This window comes from Rhinatrema bivittatum, chromosome 11 (assembly GCF_901001135.1).
Source record: "Rhinatrema bivittatum chromosome 11, aRhiBiv1.1, whole genome shotgun sequence".
Taxonomy (NCBI): domain Eukaryota; kingdom Metazoa; phylum Chordata; class Amphibia; order Gymnophiona; family Rhinatrematidae; genus Rhinatrema; species Rhinatrema bivittatum.
Window position 1 is genome coordinate 5165036 of NC_042625.1, and position 21589 is coordinate 5186624.

General features: G+C 47.0%; 1 protein-coding gene across 1 annotated transcript in view; it reads right to left on the reverse strand.

Annotated features, from left to right (window-relative positions):
• Positions 1–21589, reverse strand: part of SF3A1 (splicing factor 3a subunit 1) — a 195297-nt gene that overhangs the window by 84471 nt on the left and 89237 nt on the right. Inside the window, 3 exon segments of the mRNA XM_029572040.1 lie at positions 11276–11461; positions 11545–11662; positions 21042–21238. Of these exon segments, the coding sequence (XP_029427900.1) occupies positions 11276–11461; positions 11545–11662; positions 21042–21238 (501 nt within the window).

Here is a 21589-nt window from a genome sequence, read left to right on the forward strand (position 1 = left end):
GTCTGCTTTCCCACAGGATTTCCCAATTTGATGGTATCGAAAGAAACAAACAATTGAGTGGATTTCCTGTGGGACGATGTGCGGTCCAGATAGAAGGGTAGAGCATGTTTGCAGTCCAAGGAATGCAGAGCCTGTTCTCCTGGGTTTGAATGGGGTCTGGGAAAAAAGGTAGGAAGGATAATAGATTAATATGAAATTCCGACACTACCTTCGACAATTTTAGGGTGAGTGCAGAGCACTACCCTGTCATGCAGAATTTTAGTGTAAGGTGGGTAGGTAACCAATGCCTGCAATTCACTAACTCTGCGAGCGGACGTGATCACAAGAAGAAAAGCTACCTTCCAGGTGAGATAGCGAGATCACAGGAGTGGAGAGGCTCAAACAGAGGTTTCATGAGCCGTCCCAAAACCACATTAAGGTCCCAAGCAGGGGCAGGAGGGCGCAGTGGAAGTTTTAAATGGAGCAAGCCTCTCATGAAACGTGATACTAAGGGTTGTGTGGAAATGGAGACATCTCCTATACCCTTATGATATGCAGACACTGCACTAACATGTACTCTGATAGAGGAAGCTTTTAGACCTAACTCTGACAGGTGCCAGGAGATAGTCTAGGAACTTCGCAGTGGAACAAGTGAAGGGGTCTATGGACATGGAAGTACACCAGACCGTAAACCTCTTCCATTTAGAGCGATAAGACCTTCTCGTTGAAGGCTTTTGTGAAGCCACCAGGACTCGGGATACCGACTCTGAAAGGTTAAAAGGTTGGAGTATTAACTTTTCAACATCCAGGCCGTCAGAGATGGAGCCTGGAGGTTGGGGTGACGCAGGTACTCTTCATTCTGAGTTATTAGAAGTGGATCATTCCCCAGAGGAATGTGCCGGCGTACTGATGGGTCCTGGAGGATTGGAAACCACACCTGGCGTGGCCAGTGGGGAGCTATCAGGATCATTAATCTCTTGTCCTGCTGGAGCTTAACGAGAGTCTTTGAAATGAGAGGAAGTGGAGGGTACGCATAAAGAAGACCATTGGCCCAGGAGAGGGCGAAGGCTTCTCTTGATTGCGAGTGGTGACTGCGAATGAGAGAGCAGAAGTTGTCTACTTTGTGGTTGTGAACCGACGCAAAGAGGTCTATGCGAGGATAACCCCAGCGTTGGAATGTCGTGTCCGCTATCGTGGGGTTGAGAGACCACTCGTGCAGATGGAAAGTGCCACTCAGCTTGTCCGCCAAAAGACTGTCCACTCCTGGCAAGTAGGTTGCTTTGAGATACATCGAGCGGGAAAGGGCAGCTTCCTGACACAGGAGGTAGGAGCCCGTTCCCCCTTGTTTGTTGATGTACCACATCGCAACCTGATTGTCGGTTTGAATCAGGATGGCTTTGTTTGATAGGCAATCCTGAAAGGCCTTGAGGGCATATCTGATCACCTGTAGCACCAGGAAATTTATTTAGTGTTTGGCTTCCTCTGGAGACCAGGTTCCCAGAGTCTGCAGGTTGCCTACATGTGCACCCCACCCGAGGATGGATGTGTCTGTTGTTAAGGTAATTTAGGTTCTGGAGTCTGAAATGGAAGGCCTTGAATGAGACTGGAGTGGTGTATCCACCAGGTTAGTGACAGACGGAGCTATTTGGTAACCTGGATAGTGCTGGACATTGGCTGACAAGCTTGAATCCACTGGCATTTTAAGGTCCACTGCATCATCTCAGCCATGCAGCCATCTCAGTGGAAAAGGGTAAACAGTGGAGTGCCTCAGGGATCTGTACTTGGACCGGTGCTTTTCAATATATATATAAATGATCTGGAAAGGAATACGACGAGTGAGGTTATCAAATTTGCGGATGATACAAAATTATTCAGAGTAGTTAAATCACAGGCAGACTGTGATACATTACAGGAGGACCTTGCAAGACTGGAAGATTGGGCATCCAAATGGCAGATGAAATTTAATGTGGACAAGTGCAAGGTGTTGCATATAGGGAAAAATAACCCTTGCTGTAGTTACACGATGTTAGGTTCCATATTAGGAGCTACCACCCAGGAAAAAGATCTAGGCATCATAGTGGATAATACTTTAAAATCGTCGACTCAGTGTGCTGCAGCAGTCAAAAAAGCAAATAGAATGTTAGGAATTATTAGGAAGGGAATGGTTAATAGAACGGAAAATGTCATAATGCCTCTGTATCGCTCCATGGTGAGACCGCACCTTGAATACTGTGTACAATTCTGGTCACTGCATCTCAAAAAAGATATAGTTGCGATGGAGAAGGTACAGAGAAGGGCAACCAAAATGATAAAGGGGATGGAACAGCTCCCCTATGAGGAAAGGCTGAAGAGGTTAGGGTTGTTCAGCTTGGAGAAGAGACGGCTGAGGGGGGATATGATAGAGGTCTTTAAGATCATGAGAGGTCTTGAACGAATAGATGTGACTCGGTTATTTACACTTTTGAATAATAGAAGGACTAGGGGGCATTCCATGAAGTTAGCAAGTAACACATTTAAGACTAATCGAAGAAAATTCTTTTTCACTCAACGCACAATAAAGCTCTGGAATTTGTTGCCAGAGAAGGTAGTGCAGTTAGTGTAGCTGGGTTCAAAAAAGGTTTGGATAAGTTCTTGGAGGAGAAGTCCATTAATGGCTATTTAATCAATTATACTTAGGGAATAGCCACTGCTATTAATTGCATCAGTAGCATGGGTTCTTCTTAGTGTTTGGGTAATTGCCAGGTTCTTGTGGCCTGGTTTTTGGCCTCTGTTGGAAACAGGATGCTGGGCTTGATGGACCCTTGGTCTGACCCAGCATGGCAATTTCTTATGTTCTTATCACTCTCATGGCTAGGCGAGCCATCGTAGTGACATGCACCGAGAACACCGTATGACCCAGCAGTATGAGGAAGTGACGAGCAGTTGAAGATACTCGAGTCTGTAAGTGATGCGCCAGAGATGCTATAGTGAAAGCGCGATCCTGGGGAAGGAAGGCTTTCGCCTGTATAGTGTTTAGATCTGCCCCTATAAAGGATAGGGTTTGGGATGGAACTATCTTGGTTTTGGGATAGTTGTTTAGAAACCCTAAGGAGATCAGGGTATGGATAGTGAGACGCAGGGAGGCTAGTGCGCCCTGCTGAGTTGGAGCCCTTATCAACCAATCGTCGAGATAAGGGTAGACATGCACACCCTGATTCCTGAGGAAGGCTGCAACCACCACCAGGCACTTGGTGAATACTCTTGGAGCGGACGCTAGGCCGAATGGTAGTACACGGTACTGGAAGTGACGAGGGCCGACCAGGAATCGCAGGTACTTGCGATGAGATGGAGTAATTGAGATGTGTGTGTTAGCATCCTGGAGATCTAGAGAGCATAGCCAATCTCCTCTTTGTAGAAGAGGAAGTAGAGCGGCCAAGGTTACCATTTTGAATTTTTCTCTCTGTAAACATTTATTTAGGGTGCAGAGGTCCAGTATTGGGCATACGCCATCTGACTTTTTTGGTATTAGAAAATACCGGGAATAAAACCCTTGCCCCTGTTGGGAAAGGGGCACTGGCTCTATTGCTCGGGATGAGACCTCCTGTTCAAGCAAGGGAGAGTGGTCGGACATCCCCCACGTCAGCCGAGGTGGAGAGTCCGCTGGAACAGTCAGGAAATTCAGGTGGTAACCCTGAGTGACTACTGCACGTACCCAGTGGTCTGTGGTGACTGTATGCCAAATGCTGTTGAAGTGGCAGAGCCGACCGCCGACTGGTATGGATGGAAGAGGAGGTTGGCTTACACTCTCTAGGAAGGAGTCAAAACCCTGACCTGGTCCGGGCTGAGACTTGAGGCCTAGGCTGCCTGGTTTGACCTTTTTGGTAAGGTCTGGAAGAGCGTCCTCTAGAAGCCGGAGGATAAAACTTCCTTGGCTTGTAGGCCGGCCGCTTAGAGTCCCACCTGAAAGTTCTCTTAGGGGCGGACGGAAACTCAGACGGCACATAAAGCTGGCGCAGCGTTTCATGGTGGTCCTTTAACTGCGCCACGGTCTCTCAGATCTTGTCACTAAAGAGATTATCACCCATACAGGGTAGATCTGCTAACCTGTCTTGGACTTCTGGTCTTATGTCTGAGGATTTGAGCCAGGGCCATCTTCTTGCACTAATCCCTGCTGCAGACCCTCTTAAAAAGGTCTCTGTTATAACTGGGTCATGTATAACTGGTAAGAGGCAATGCAAGATATGAGCATTGAGCCATGGAAGACACGCCTGCCAAAAGCATCCAGGGATTTTTGTTCCTTCCCTGGAGGTATGGAGGATTGAGGTTTTGAACATTGTGCCTTCTTCTGGGCTGATTCAACAACAACAGAGTGTTGCTCCAACTGTGACTTTTGGAAGCCAGGAGCTGACTGCACAAGATAGGTGGCATCTGTCTTCCGGTTGACAGATGGAACCGAACATGGGTGTTCCCAGTTTCTCTTCAGGAGATCAAGCAGGATTTCATGAATAGGAATAGACATGATTTCCTTAGGAGCATCTAGAAATTGGAATACTTCCAACATCTTGTGCCTAGAGTCCTCTTCTGTCTGAAGTTGAAAAGGAATGGTTTCAAACATTTCCTTGATGAAATTAATGAGAGAGAGATCTTCTGGTGGAGAACGTCATCTTTCATCTGGGGGAGAGGGCTCTGATGGTATATCATCTGTATCCTGGGACGAATCATCGGTCCAAGGATCATAGGGCTGATCTCCAGCGGGGAGAAATGGTGCTAATCCTGAAGGATCAGGCCTAGGCATCGATGGAATCGGAGGTGGCACTGACGGCATCGATGGAGGCACCAAAGGGGACGGTGACATCGATGGACAAGTCGGTGGTAAAATCCCAGATGGTGGAATGGGTATCTGTGTTTCCTCATCCTCCGATAATGGAATCGGTGTGGAAAACATCGGACCAACCGGTGCTCTCGGTTCCATAGGTGGTAGGGCACCGATCAACATAGAAACATAGAAATGACGGCAGAAGACGACCAAACAGCCCATCCAGTCTGCCCAGCAAGCTACGCATTCCATCCATTTTTTTCCCCTTTTTTTTCTCTCCCACCTGTTACTATTGGCTTCCAGTACCCTCCAGCCCTAATTCCCCTCCACCCCACCACCAATTTAGAGAGCAGCGCCGTATCTGCATCCAAGTGAATGTCCAGCTCAATTAGGGGTAGCAACTGCTGTAACAAGCTTACCCACCCCTGTTTTTATTTTTTTTTTGTTTGTTTTTTTTTTTTTTGGAGATAGCAGCCCTCCATCCTTCCGCTCTGTGAAGGTGGAACACCAACTACTGGCCACTGGCATCCCGCTCTGTGAATGCCTCTGTGGCTACTGCCGCTCCGTGCAGTGTTTGAATGCCTCTGTGGCTACTGCCGCTCCGTGCAGTGTTTTGCTGCCTCCTCTTTATTCACGCCCTCTAGACTTGATGGATCCACAGTGTTTTTCCCATGCCCTTTTGAAGTCGTTCACAATTTTAGACTTCACCACTTCCTCCGGAAGGGCATTCCAGGCATCCACCACCCTTTCCGTGAAGAAATACTTCCTGACATTGGTTCTTAGTCTTCCTCCCTGGAGCCTCAGCTCGTGACCTCTGGTTCTGCTGATTTCTTTCTGACGGAAAAGGTTTGTCGTTGTCTTTGGATCGTTAAAGTTTTTCAAGTATCTGAAAGTCTGAATCATATCACCCCTGCTCCTCCTTTCCTCCAGGGAGTACATATTTAGATTGTTCAATCTCTCCTCGTATGTCATCCGATGAAGACCCTCCACCTTCCTGGTTGCCCTTCTCTGTACCGCTTCCATCTTGTCCTTGTCTCTTTGTAGATACGGTCTCCAGAACTGAACACTCCAGGTGAGACCTCACCAAGGACCTCACCAAGGACCTGTACAAGGGGATAATCACTTCCCTTTTCTTACTCGATATTCCTCTCTCTATGCAGCCCAGCATTCTTCTGGCTTTTGCTATCGCCTTGTCGCATTGTTTCGCAGACTTCATATCGTTAGACACTATCACCCCAAGGTCTCTCTCCTGCTCCGTGCACATCAGCCCTTCTCCCCCCATCGAATACAGTTCATTTGGATTTCCTCTCCCCATATGCATGACTCTGCACTTCTTGGCATTGAATCTCAGCTGCCATATCTTCGACCACTCTTCCAGTTTCCTTAGATCCCGTCTCATTCTCTCCACTCCTTCCGGCGTGTCCACTCTGTTGCAGATCTTAGTGTCGTCCGCAAAAAGACAAACCTTACCTTCTATCCCGTCTGCAATGTCGCTCACAAATATATTGAACAGGACCGGTCCCAACACCGATCATTGTGGTACACCACTTAAAACCTCCCTCTCTTCAGAGAGAGCTCCATTTACCATCACACATTGTTTTCTGTCCGTCAACCAGTTTGCAATCCAGGTCACCACTCAGCACTCACTTCTAAGCTTCTCATTTTATTCACCAGTCTCCTGTGCGGGACCGTATCAAAAGCTTTGCTGAAATCCAAGTAGATGACATCGAGTGCTCTTCCTTGATCCAATTCCTTGGTTACCCAGTCAAAAAAGTCAATCAGATTTGTCTGACAGGATCTTCCCCTGGTGAATCCATGCTGCCTCTGGTCCAGCAATTCTCCCGACTGTAGATAGTTCACTATTCTCTCTTTCAACAGTGACTCCATTACGTTTCCCACCACCGAAGTGAGGCTAACTGGTCTGTAGTTACCAGTCTCCTCTCTGTTCTCACTCTTGTGAAGCGGAACCACCACAGCTCTTCTCCAATCACTTAGCAACACTCCCGTTTCTAGGGATCTATTGAACAGGTCACACAGCGGACCCGCCAGCACATCTCTGAGCTCCCTCAGTATCCTGGGATGAACCTCATCAGGTCCCATGGCTTTGTCTACTTTCAGTTTCCCCAGCTCTTCCCATACATTTTCTACTGTAAATGGAGTTACATCTACTCCACTCCAGTATCTTGTTAACTAGGGACGGTCCTTCTCCAGGGTCCTCCTTAGTGAACACAGAACAGAAGTATTCGTTTAATATTTCTGCCATTTCGTCGTCTCTTTCCACACATTGATCCTTTCCATCTTTCAATTTCACTATACTACTTTGAACTTTTCTCTTTTCACTGATGTATCTGAAAAATGTTTTGTCACCTCTCTTTACTTCCTTGGCAATCCTCTCTTCTGCTTGACTTTTTGCTCTCTTGATTAATTTCTTCGTCTCCCTCAGTTCTACCAGATATTCTTCTTTGTGCTCCTCTCTTTGGGATCTTTTGTATTTCTTGAACGCTGTTCTTTTAGCCTTTATTTTGTCAGCCACCTCCTTTGAGAACCAGATAGGTTTCATTTTTCTTTTGCTTTTCTTTACTTTTCTAACATATAGATTAGTTGACTTGGCAATTGCTCCTTTAGATTGGTCCACTGTTGATCCACATCTCTCACATTCTCCCAGCCTTTTAGTTCTTCCTCCAGGTACTTCCCCATTTCATCAAAGTTTGTGTTTTTGAACTGCAGAACTTGGGTTTTTGTGCTTCTTTTCCGTATCTTTTTTGTGATATTAAACCATACCGTTTAATGATCACTGGTGCTGAGGTGGGCGCCCACCTGGACATCAGAGATGTTATCTCCATTAGTGAGCACTAAGTCAAGTATTGCTCCTTCTCTTGTGGGTTCCATAACCATTTGTTTGAACAAAGCTACTTGCAGGGCATCCACTATTTCTCTACTATTATTAGATTCTGCAGATGGGATTCTCCAGTCTACATCTGGCATATTAAAGTCCCCAACGATCACCACTTCTCCCTTCTTTCCTATCCTGTGGATGTCATTAACCAAATCTGTCCAGCTCATCTTTTTGGTTTGGAGGCCTGTAAACCACTCCAATAAAAATGGATGTCCCATCTTTTTTTAGGTTGGCCCATAGTGCTTCTTCATTGCCCCATCTTCCTTGCAGCTCCGATGCTTGGATATTGTTTCTGACATAAAGAGCCACTCTTCCCCCTTTCCTGTCCTCTCTGTCTTTCCTTAACAAGTTATAGCCCAGTATTGCCGTATCCCAGTCATGAGATTCCGTAAACCACGTTTCCGTGACAGCAACAACGTCCAAGTCCGCCTCCACCATTAGGGCTTGCAGCTCTGGGATTTTATTGCCCAAACTACGAGCATTTGTGCTCATAGCTTTCCAGCTTTCTTCATTCAGGTTACTGCTGTTTCTGGACTCCTTTTGTGACCTTTTTAGTTGAGTTTTGTTATCCACTTTTCCCTTTGCCTTTGTGCAAGGGAAAGGATTAGTGCCTCTGATGGCAGAGTCATCCATCACAGTGAGCCTTTTCCTTTGGTTTCTGATCTGGAATTTCTGTATGCACTGGGGTTTTTCTCTCTTTTCAGATAACATTTCAATCTTTTCCTCAAGAACTTCTTCAGTATTTAATACAGAGAAGGCATTTTGTACTTGTTGCACTTGATACAGTGTGTGTCTCCAGATCACAGGTCTAATTCTACCCGAGCCCACTGTAATACTGTTTTTTAAGCTTCTCAATGCCTTGTGTGAGTGGGGGGGTAGAGTTGTGGGCTGCACAGCTGTCAATAATGGGTGTCTGTGGGTCACCGGTCTTATCCTACCTGAGCCCACAGTAAATCTCTTTTTCCTTGAGTTTTGGATATTCAGTGGTAATGGGAAATTAATTTCTGATTAATTATTTATTTAAACACTTTTTTATACCGGCATTCGTAGGACACATCATGTCGGTTTACAAGTAACTGAGAAAGGAAATTACAATGAACGGGGGAGGGGGGTTAACTGGATGATATACAAAGGTACAGGAGAAGAGAGTCAGCAAGCAGAGTTACAACTATTTGCATTCATATTAGGATTAGATATGCAAATGAACTAATAAACAATGTTAAGGGGCATGTGCACTTAAGAACTTAGCATATGAAACTTATTTACAGTATGACAGAGGCAAGAGGCAAGTGCACGTATGTACAATTAGATGCTGGTGCGGGGGGGGGGGGGGGGGGGGGGGGGGGGGAAGAGGGGAAGAGGGGAAGAGGAGTGGAGGGGGGGGGGGGAACAGGGTACATTAGGGTGAGGGTACTGTACCGTGGCTGAGACTTCCTTTATTGAAGCTAATTCAGCTTTACCTTCAGCCAGCTCCTTTTCCAAGGTAAAGAGTGGTGAACAAATGGGGCAAGCCTTAAGTTTCAATATGATTACCCTCGATATAAAGGCTCCACAACAGTTGCATTGGATAGACCTTATTTTGGTAATTTGTCTGATGAATAGCAATTATGGAAATACTAATTTACCTTGTTGCCATTTATGAATTTAGGCGGTTATATAAGAAACACAAACCTAGGGGTGGGTGGGCAGAGGGGTAGGGTGGGAGGGAGTCAAACAGGTAAAACTGACTACAGCACTCCCAAATTTCTATTTCAGTTGTGCTTCTTTTTCACAGACAGTGCATTAGTTTTGGCAAATATAATGCCCTACTTCTAAGCACAGATAACAACCAAAAATGGACTTAACTTTAGCAGAAAAGGCTCTGGCTCATGAAGATCCCAGCTCCAAAGTAATTCAGTTCCCAAAGCACATGAGACTCTGGCTACTTTAATCCAATTACTGCCTCCCCCACAAACACTGGCTGAGGAGGAAGGGTCTGCTTTGAACTAATGGCTGGAACAGGTAAAACTGACTACAGCACTCCCAAATTTCTATTTCAGTTGTGCTTCTTTTTAACAGACAGTGCACTAGTTTTGGCAAATATAACGCATCCAGTCTATCTAGTAGCGGTGCGAGCGCTACAGGAATCGGATCAGTGACCGGCTCGGGAACCAGTACCGGCATCGATGGAGGTTGGAAGCCCTGAAGTGCTTTACCGATGGCCTCTTGGATCATCCGATCCAATCCCTCGTGGAAGCCTGGGGCGTGGAACCCCGACTCCGGAGTAAGAGGCAGCACTGGCATAGCCGGAGGGTCCACCGGTGAAGGTAGAATCGTGGATCCCGGCACCACTGAAGGTGGGGAACGCCTCGGTGACCCGGTCACAGAAGAGGATGGGGCCTTTTCTGGATGGGGCTTCTTTGTCAGTGGCTCTGTCGACATCGATGCCGAGGGCTTGCCTGATCAGCGGACTGAGCCTTGCGATGACTGTCAACGTTATTCACGATGATCTCCTCGGTCCTTTTCTTGAGGAGGCAAGGAGGGAATAGACACCTTTGTAATCGTCACGCTGGACGGGCAGCAGCGGTGTCCCGATGCTTGCGAGAGGTCGATGGTGCCGGTTCGGACGAAGTCGAGGCTATCGATGGAGTCGGGGTTTTTGACTGAAAGAGAAACTGCATTTTGTCTAAACGAGCCTTACAGCTCTTCGGTGTCATCGGGGCACCGACGAAAACCTGACGCCATGACTCCGTACAAAATTTAGCCGCAGTGCGGTCGATGGCCGGAAGGCCCCGAAGAGATAACTTGACAGGAATCGACCGCAAGAAGGTTAAAACTTTACCTTTCGACCGCGGAGTATGGATATTGATAGGGGGATCCCTATGGGGTAGAATTTTTTTTTTAAATGTTTGAAAGAAGTTCCATGAGGAAAATTCCTGTCAGGAATCTCAAGAGCTCCTTAACCCGCGTGGCTACTGCTGCGTGGAAAAAAGAAGACTGAAGGGGGACCCCTGCTGGATGCAGGGTCAGTGCATTGCTGGGCCTGTCCAGTAGGTGCCAGTCAAAATTCTAGAAACTTTGACAAAAGTGTTCCGTGATTGGGCTCCATCCTGATGATGTCACCCATATGTGAGGACTACCATCCTGCTTGTCCTGTGAGAAAAATATAGACAAGGCAACTATATGAACAGAGATCATTTTCACCAACTCCAAAATCTATCACCACTAAAACTATTTGCATGCCAACAAAAATAAAGTGAACTGGGGGCGGTGAAAAATTATTTACTGAAGAGGGGCATTCAGGATGTTTATAGTGCAGATCAAACTCCTGAAATTTATGAATATCAGCATCATCAGCTCAGATTTCAATGCCCAAAAGCAAAAGAGAACCAAACTATTTGATCACTATTCCAACAAGCATGGCCAGATCTGGCAGGACAGACCATTTGAGTTGTAATATCTTCTTTTAGTATTGAAAATAAAAATGCATACTAAGTCTGAAGACTAGAAAATAATTTCTTGAGAATGATAATGAAAGCCTAACAGCTTGTTACTATATACTTTTCCAACACAGAACATAAAGAAATAGGACCTGAGAAGTTCTGTAGAACAGTGGCTGAACTGACCTGGGGCATATACCTCATCATCACCCTGTCTCTCACGAATGGAGCGCTCTCGTTGCTCGAGCCAGCGGGGATCCAGCAGCCCAATGCGCATGTGTTCTTGCATTTTACTAGCTGGAATCTTTTCCCCAGTGATGGGTGACACAAGGTATTCATCAGGAGCTGGTGCAGAAGGCAATGGCTTGGAAGCTGGAGGAAGAAAGCACAGATTATTAATTCTGCTGCTATAAACAGAGAGGGTCCTGCGACTCACAGCTGAAGAAATAGCCTACCTTTGGGATCATAGTCCTTACGAACAATAACCTGATCTGGAGTGGGAGGCAGAGGGGGTGGCATTGGAGCCTCAGGAGGAAGGGGAGCTTTCTGACCATCCTCTTCTTCATCTGAACCCTATAAAACACAAACAACATTTCAGCAGACAGTACATGTTCCACATGACCTTTAATCTGAATCTGATTTTTAAACATCAACTACCACTACATCTGTTCTTTAAAAATAAGGAAAATGTTTTATCTAAGCCAGAGATGAAGGAAATGCACAATGCAAGAAAGCTCAATTCCTTTCAAAGCAGCTCAGTCCAAAGAAGAAGCTGCACTGTGGGACAAAGGAAAATTGGGTCTTCCCTGCTAATTTTTGTTCCTGTAGTATCACAGATCAATCCAGACTCCTGGGTTTTGCCTCCCTTCCAGCAGATGGAGACAGAGAGTTTTGCTAACTTGGTGTGCCACCTGCAGGCATTCAGTATTGACCTGTACACAAGCCAAGAGATCACTGAACATAAACCAACATATCCCCTATAACCCATCCCCCTGAACAAGCAGTAGGATGGGAGTGATCCCCTTTAACCATAAAAATAAACAGGAGAAAAACAAAACCTGTGTCATTCTTCAGACTAATTACAGCAACAGATTAAGTGGACTTGCCAATCCTTTTCACCCTAATTGGGCGGGACTCTGGAGTGATCTGTGGTACTACAGGAATGAAAATTAGCAGGTGAGAACCAATTTTCCTTTCCCTGTACATACCCAGATCAGTCCACACTCCTGGGATGTACCCAAGCTTCCTTAAACAGGGTGGGGACTGCGAGAGTCCCGATCAAAGCACACTTTCACCAAAGCCCATGGCATCCGGAGCCTGGACATCCAAACAATAATGTCTGGAAAAAGTGTGCAAAGACTTCCAAGTAGCCGCGGCGACACTTGCTGACATTCGGCCCAGGATGCTGCCTGCGACTGGAGTGAGCTCTCAAACTTATAGCTTCCTACAGTCTCCTCGCTATGGTGGACTTTGAAGCCTTATGTCCCTTCTTTGCGCCACTCCATAACACAAAGAGATGATCGGACAGACGGAAACTATTAGTGACCTTAAGATACCGCAGCGAGGCCTGTTTCACATCCAAAAATTGCAACTCTTCTTGCAAGAGGTGCCTTTGATCCAAAGTAGGAAAAGCTGGTGGCTCCACAGACTGATTCATATGAAGAGACGATACTACCTTCAGAAGAAAAGAAGGGACCAAACATAAAGAGACCAAATTATCCATAATCCTGAGAAAAGGATCTCTGCAAGAATCAGCCTGCAGCTCCGAAAATTCTCCAAGTGGAACAAATTGCCACCAAGAAAACAACCTTCACACCGCTGCCCTTCCGTTTGGTTCAAACGGAGCAGACCACAAACCTCTGAGAACCAAGTTAAGACTCCAGGGAGGGCACAATTTCTGCACCGGAGGTCACAAATGCTTCGCTCCCCCTCCGGAGAAAATGCACGACATCAGGATGAGCAGCTAAGGCCACTCTCTGGATCTTGTCCCTAAGGCATCTGAACGCAGCCACTTGGACTCTGAGGGAATTAAAGGCTAATCCCTTTAACAATTCCTGTTGCAAGCAGGACAAAATGTGCAGGATAGACGCTCGAGTAAGGTCAACCCCCTACATTTAAAACATTTTCCACACCCGCACATAGGCCAGAGATATTGAGGACTTTCTAGCTTGCAACAGAGTGAAGATAACATTCTTGGGTTAACCTTTAGCCCTTAGACGCTGCCTCTCAAAAGCCAAGCCGCGAGACAGAAGGAAGTTGACTGATCTGAAAATATGGGCCCTTGGCGCAATAGGTTGGTAAGATGGGTGAGCCGCAGTGGCCCGTCCACTGCGAGATTGATCAAATCTGTAAACCAAAGATGTCGAGGCCACTCCGGGGCCATAAGAATCACCTCCCTTGGATGAACCTCTATTCGCCAGAGAATCTTGCCCACTAGTGGCCATGGCAGGAAACGTACAGGAGAATTCCTCTTGGCCATGGGAGTACTAATGCGTCTAAACCTTCCGCTCCACGTTCTCTCCTGCGACTGAAGAACCGAAGCTTTGACATTTACTTGAGTCGCCATTAGGTCCATATAGGGGTCGCCCACTTGCGACGGATAAGCTACATCGCTTCCTCTGACAACTCCCACTCTCCGGGATCTAGCTGACGACTGAGAAAGTCTGCTTGAACATTGTCGATCCTATGTGAGAAACCGCCAACTACTCCAGATTCAACTCCGCTCAGCTAATTAATTCCTGGGCCTCCTGAGCCATCGCCCGACTCTGGTTCTTCCCTGTTAGTTGATGTAAGCCATTGTGGTCGTATTGTCCAACACAATCCTCACTGGCTGGCTGTGCAGAGGAGGAAGAAATGCTTTCAACGCAAGGCGTACCGTCCTCATCTCCAAGCGATTGATAGACCATGACACCTCCTCTGGTGTCCACTGGCCCTGCGTCAACTGACTGGCACACAGCTCCCCCCCCCCCCCACCTGAGAGGCTGGCATCAGTTGTAACCGCCTTCCAGTTCGGAACTTCTAAGGGAACACCCAGACACAAATGGTCCTGACCAAGTCACCATGAAAGACTGGCCCTAGCCCCTTCTGTAAGTAGCAACAGCAGATGAAACTGTTCTTAACGGATCTCACCGCAAAAGCAGCGCTCTTTAACAGTCTCATATGAGCAAACGCCCATGGTACCAACTCCAACGTGGAGGCCATGGAGCTGCAACCTACAAGTAGTCCCAAACTCTTGGAATCGCTGCCTCCAACAAGCTCCGAACTTGCATTTGCAGCTTGGCGATTTGCTCAGTGGTGAGAAAAACTCTCCCGATCCTGGTGTCTAAACACGCTCCCAGAACTCCAATACCTGAGAAGGGGCTAGCTGACTCTCTGCCAGATTCACAATCCAGCCTAGGGACCATAAGTGCTGCAGCACCACCGCCACCGGCTGATTGCACAACTCCTCGGACTTCGCTCATATAAGCCAGACATCCAGATACAGGTGAACTAAAATGTCCTCCTTCCTGAGAGCAGCTGCCACCACAACCATCACCTTGGTAAAGGTTCGCGGGGGCCGTTGCCAACACCCGAAGGATAGGGCACAAAACTGAGAAATGGGATCAGAGAATCATGAACCTCAAAAAACATCTGATGGTCCGGCTGGATTGCCTATGTGCAAGTCCAGAAAGCGAAAAATTCCCCTTAGTGCACTGCCGCAATCACAGACGTAGGGGCTCCATCCAGAAAAGAGGAACTTTGAAAACCACGTTTACCTTTATATTCAGGATCGGGCGGAAGAACCCTCCTTTCTTTGGGACAAAATAAATGGAGTTCCACGGGGAAGGGAACGATGGCACCCAGCATACATAGGCAATCAATTGTCTCTCGAACCACCCACCTTTTGCTTGCATAAGTGCAAGGAGAAACCATGAACAAATCTTTTAGCAGACGAGCAAATTCTGAAGTCCAATTCTGTCGAAAACACCAATTACCCCTAAAGCGAGGCCGCGCGGAAAGGGTTCCTCTGCCACTCTTTGGCTTGTCCTACAGTAGCCTGTGTCCTCTGTTCTCACCCAAGAGCTTCACAAGCTCTTCCAAGTCCCTGACAAAAAGCATTTTTCCCTTAAAGGATATGCAACTAGCTGCGATTTGGACCAAACATCAGCCAACCAGTTTTCTCAACCAAGGGAGTCGCCGGGCCGAGACCGCAGACATCATAGCCCTAGAGGAGGGTCTGATGAGATCATACAAAGCACTGTCCAATAGGCCACCATGAATTCCACCACTCGGCTTGCTTGGTTTCTGACACTGACAGCGTCTTATCAGTCTGTAACTGCTGAACCCAGCATAGACCAGCCCGAAGCATAAAACTGCTTGCACACTGCAGCCCAGAATGCCCAGTGCGGACACCTCAAACATCTTCTTGATATGAACCTCTAGCTTTCTGTCCTGCATATTTTTCAGTGTTGCAGAACCAGCTACTGGAATACTTGCCTTCTTTGTTATAGCCGACACTGAGGCATCCACCTTCAGCACCACAACAATTCCAACATGTCCTCCTGATGGAAGGAGGATAACCAATGGGATAGTGCTATACCGGGGTACAAATTATATCGCAATGACAGAGGAGCACCCGGGAGGCAGTTGTAGCGCTTTATGTCCGGGGGTGGCATAGAGTCGAAGAGGATAAACATCCTGCATGAGACTACAAACGCCACAATCGAATCTTTATGGGTAGAAATCTCTTGTGTGTTGGGAAGACTATAGTGATAGGACTATACTACGTCCATCTGGTCAAGATGGTGAGACGGACAGTGAAATGCTAAGATAAATTAGGGAAGCTAACCAAATTGGTAGTGTGGTAATAATAGGAAATTTCAATTACCCCAATATTGACTGGGTAAATGTATCATCGGGACATGCTAGAGAAATAAAGTTCCTGGATGGAATAAATGACAGTTTTATGGAGCAATTGGTTCAGGAACAGACGAGAGAGGGAGCAATTTTAGATCTAATTATCAGTGGAGAACAGGATTTGGTGAGAGAGGTAATGGTGGTGGGGCCGCTTGGCAATAGTGATCATAATATGATCAAATTTGAATTAATGACTGGAAGGGGGACAGTAAGCAAATCCACGGCTCTCGTGCAAAACTTACAAAAGGGAAACTTTGATAAAATGAGAAAATTGTTAGAAAAAAACTGAAAGGAGCAGCTACAAAGGTAAAAGTGTGCAAGACACGTGGTCATTGTTAAAAAATACCATCCTAGAAGCACAGTCCAGATGTATTCCACACATTAAGAAAGGTGGAAGGAAGGCAAAACGATTACTGGCATGGTTAAAAGGGGAAGTAAAAGAAGCTATTTTAACCAAAAGATCTTCATTCAAAAATTGGAAGAAGGAATCAACAGAAGAAAATAGGATAATGCATAAGCATTGGCAAGTTAAATGTAAGACAATGATAAGACAGGCTAAGAGAGAATTTGAAAAGAAGTTGGCCGTAGAGGCAAAAATTCACAGTAAAAACTTTTTAAAATATATCCGAAGCAGAAAGCATGTGAGGGAGTCAGTTGGACCGTTAGACGATTGAGGGGTTAAAGGAGCACTTAGAGAAGATAAGGCCATCGCGGAAAGATTAAATGATTTCTTTGCTTTGGTGTTTACTGAAGAGATGTTGGGGAGATACCTGTACCGGAGAAGGTTTTCATGGGTAATGATTCAGATGGACTGAACCAAATCTCGGTGAACCTAGAAAATTTGTAACCTATCATTAAAATCATCCATTGTACCTGAAGACTGGAGGGGGGCTAATGTAACCCCAATATTTAAAAAGGGCTCCAGGGGCGATCCAGGAAACTACAGACCAGTTAGCCTGACTTCAGTGCCAGGAAAAATAGAGGAAAGTGTTCTAAATATCAAAATCACAGAACATATAGAAAGACATGGTTTAATAGAACAAAGTCAGCATGGCTTTACCCAGGGCAAGTCTTGCCTCACAAATCTGCTTCACTTTTTTGTGATAAAGGTGAACCGGTAGATGTAGTGTATTTAGATTTTCAGAAGGCGTTTGACAAAGTTCCTCTTGAGAGGCTTTGCAATGAGAGATGTGGCCATCAGGTCGCTGGACGAGAGGCCCCCAGCGATCAACCACCAGCTGAAAGGCTTCAGCAGACAATGCTCACTCTCCTGGATCCAGACTCTCCCTGCTGAAAGTCTGCTCTGACGTCTTTTCCTGCAATGTGGGAGGTCGAGATCATCTGTAAATGTAATACCACCCATTCCATAAGAAGATCTATCTCCAGTGACACTTGCTAGTTCTTGGTTTGCCCCCTGGCGGTTGATGTAGGCTACCGTTGTTGTATTGTCTGATATTACACAGACCGCCTGACCCTGGAGTATGCGGCTGAACTGTAGCCAAGCCAATCTGACTTCTCGGGCTTCCAGGCAGTTTATGCTGCAGAGCACCTCTTCCTTGGTCCAACGCCCCTGGGCCATCAGTTCCTGACAGTGAACTCCCCAACCCTGGAGTCTGTCGTGAGGACCATCCAGTTTGGTGGGGACAGGTTTACACCTTTGCCCAGGTGAGCTTCCTGAAGCCACCGCTAAAGCCGAGAACATACGTCCATCGGTAGGTAGAGGCGAATCGAATAGTCGAAACAGCAGGGAGCGTTGAATCGAATAGTCGAAACAGCAGGGAGCGTTGAAGCGGTCACATGTGTGCCCTCTCCCACTGTACTATCTCCAGGGTTGAAGCCATCAAACCAAGGATCTGAAGATAGCTCCACATCTTGGGGCATATTGTGTTCGTCAACCGAAGCACTTGAGACATCAACTTCTTTATCCGCAAGGGCGGGAGGAAGACCTTGCCCTGCTGCTTGTTTAACCGGACTCCCAGATATTCTAAGGACTGGGAGGGCTTGAAGGAAACACTGATGTTCCCTCCCTGGACCTCAGAAAGGTCCAGGGAGGTTAAGAACTCTCCCGGATGTACGGCCATTATCACGGAGTTTCCATGCAGAAATGAATTACTCGTATGTGTCTATTGATACTTTTGAGGTCCAGGATGGGGTGAAAGGAACCCTTCTTCTTGGATACGATATAGATGGAATAACGCCCCGTATTTTCCTGGGGCGCAGATACTGGAATTATAGCCCTCAATTTAAGGAGCCTTATCAAGGTAGGCTCGACTGCCTGCTTCTTGTGCTGGAAGTGGCAAGGAAATATCATGAACATGTCCAGAGAAGTGCTGCAAAACTCCAGCGTGTATCGTTCTCGTATGAGATCAGGTACCCATTTGTCCAACGTGATCTCGACCCACCGCTGGTAGAAGAGGGATAGTCGACACCCTGTCTACTTGTTCCATGGATGGGTAGGCAAAACTTCACTGGGGAGTTTGGGCCGGGCCGAACCTGAACCTGCCCATCTCCTGGGCTGTCGACTCCAAAAGGACAGAGACCTCCACGAGGATAGAGACCTTTGAAATGTCAAGTTTGTGTAGGGCCGAAAGCGTTGGGAGCCCTTGGATTGACCCCTCATAGGCGAGGGGCACTGTACCTGCTTTCTCTTATCTTCTGGTAGCCAGGGCACTGGAGATTCACCCCACTTACTGGCCAGCTTTTCCAATTCGCTTCCGAAGAGGAGAGATCCTTTAAAGAGCATCTTTGTGAGGTTTGCCTTAGAAGCCACGTCTGCTGACCAATTTTGCAGCCATTGCAGTCTTCTGGCCGCTACCACTGAGGCCATTCCTCTGGCCAAGGTACGAACTAGGTCAGGCACGTCAGCTAAAAAGGCGGTGGCGGACTCCATAGCTTCTCTGGAATACGCTTCTGAGTCATCCACTTCTCTAAAAAGGAGCAGGCATGAGCAAGCCACCTGTAAAGACATTGATGTTGCGTCAAAGGTTTGTTTAAGGATGGACTCCATCTGTCTATCATGCGCATCCGTTAAGGATGCTCCTCCCACTGGGATAGTTGTTCGCTTCGAAACGGCGCAGACCAGTGCATCCACTTTAGGGAAATGCAGGCATTCTCTCGCCGCTGGATCCTGTGGGTATAGAGCTTCTAATGCTTGACCACCTTTAAAACTTGCTTCAGGGGCGTCCCATTCCAGATCAATTAACTCCTGAATGGCTTCCAGCACTGGGAAATAGCAAGAAGCTTTCCGTAGAGATACCAGAATGGAATTCTTCCTTGGTTCCAACAGAGTCTGCCCCAGGGACTCCCAGTGTCTTCAAAGTTTGGGAATCCAGGGCCAGCAATTCATCCCTATGGAAAAAATGTAACATGGATCAATATGGCTCCAAATCTAGAGGGATTTCTCCTTATTCCAAGGAATCTGGATCCCCTTCTTTGTGCATGCTGTCTGGATCCCTGCCAGGGATACCCTTGGTGAGACGAGGCATGTCTCAAGGCCTGCCGATAGGGCTGGGAGAGGGAGGCCCTACCGGCTTGGGTTCTGTCCGGACAGGGGCAAATGAAGCAGACTGCGCCTGTACGAAGGCTTGAAGGCCTTGAAAAAATTCCACCCAAGAGAAGGCAGCCTTGTCCATGCCTATCCCAGAAGGTACTGGGGTAGGCGCTGCTGAATTTCCCTCTCCCATGGAAGACCCAGCCCTGGGATTACTCAGATCTGGGGCACTTTCGATTAAGGTTGTGGCTGTCCCATCCTCAAGAGTGGGAAGATCAGGGCTTAGTAAAATCTGGGAGGCCAATTCTCCCTGGGCCTCCTCACAGTGCTGACATAAGTAATAATCAAGGTCAGACTGGTAGCCCTAATATGACAGGCAGCACAGAGAAAATGGTGCTTATGCTTCTTTGCTACCGGAGCCATTATGGACGGTAACTGCGTCTTCAGCCAGGCTTGCGCTTAAAATTTTGGGCGCCAACGTGGGCCACTGTGAGGCACGCACACAGCCCTTGCACCTGGCTTTATCTAAATTCTGCGCCTAGAGAAATGTGCACATACTTATGTGCACATGTATGTGCACATTATGCATACAGCGCATGCGCAGAGCCGGCACACACCATGTGTACTGATGCTCTATGGAGGGCAATAGAAGACTAACAAAAACGTGTGAAAGATGGCGCCACTGCGTCCTACCATGCAGTGTGCCTACTGTGCCTAAAGAGAGGCCTAGCCCACCGGGGGGACCGCTCAAGCTGCTCAGAAGCCCACTTTCCCTTATCCCAACGAGATTTGGAACAACGTCAGTGTAGCACACTGAGCAAGGAGACCGGAGGAAGTCTTACCAAAACCCCTCCAACGCCTCTGAATCGGAAGGAATCCTCTTCTTTTTTTTTAAACTTCCTGGGCTCAGTGCTTACCGGCTGAGTACAGAGACGGTCTCCAGCTGCGGGGGGAGAGGGCTTTGGCCGTCACCACTGTGCTTGGCTTCCTGCACCCGCTGCCTTTCAGCTGCTTCAGCAGCAAAGTCCATGCCAGGAACCGGCTACCGGACCAAGGCACACCTCAGAGGATCTCAGAAATCACCTCAGGAATTCTCAACTGGAGGAGGGACCTTTAGTTATCACCACAGGAGAGCGGGTTCAATCTTTCTCCCATTTAAAAGTAGAATTTCTTCTTCTAAAGGGTACAGCAATCTAGATAGGAGACAGAGAGATACTGAAGGACTGAAGTCACTGCAGGGGTATATCTAGGTTGACGTCAGCTTTGAAACCTGACTCTGTCTCCATCTGCTAGCAGGAAAGCATGTAACCCATTGGTCCTGAGCCCATCTGGCTACATGCTAGGAAAAAGGGGATTATGCCAGAGTCCTTTCTCCAAGTAAAAATATTGCAGATTCTTTTCTGTCTATATAATATAAAATAGGATCAAATATTTCAGGATTCATGAAACGCAATCATTGTAGTACCAATGAAACAACCTGAGCTTAATGTAAATATATCAGAATCTACCTCTCTACTTCTACTTGTTCCTGTTCATTTTGATCCCTTCCCTGTCTGCCATCCATACCTCGTCCATATCTTGCACTTGAGTATCTTGGTCTAGTTGTGATGGAGTCTCATCTCTCTTATCCTCTTTTACTTCTTCTTCTTCATCTGATTCCACCTCCATCTCCACCTCTTCACTTTCCCCAAATTTCTCGTAACGTTCCTGGATCAGGATGCGGGCCCCCAGCTCCTCGGGGGTGGTAGGAGGAGGGAAATTGCCTATAATAGATGAAGAAAAAAGGTTCTCAAACAAGAAAACCCAATTTCAATTCTTTATCTACAACCAAGACTCAGAACTACTCAGCAAAAAGATATTTGCCCTAGTACAAAGCTGAGGCTATAATCTAGCAAATTCCTGTTTATCTCTCTGCTGAGATCCAAAAACATGACAATTTATGGATACTTCTGTATAAAGCAGTTGTGTTTCATGTGGATTAGCTGCAGAAAGCTGCAACTTTTTAGCAGGCTACACCAGACTCTTCCCCAGCAAAACTAACCAATTCCTCCATTACATCACTGATGTCCCCCTTCCCATTTCATTTCCATGAACAGTGCTCCACTCAATCCTTC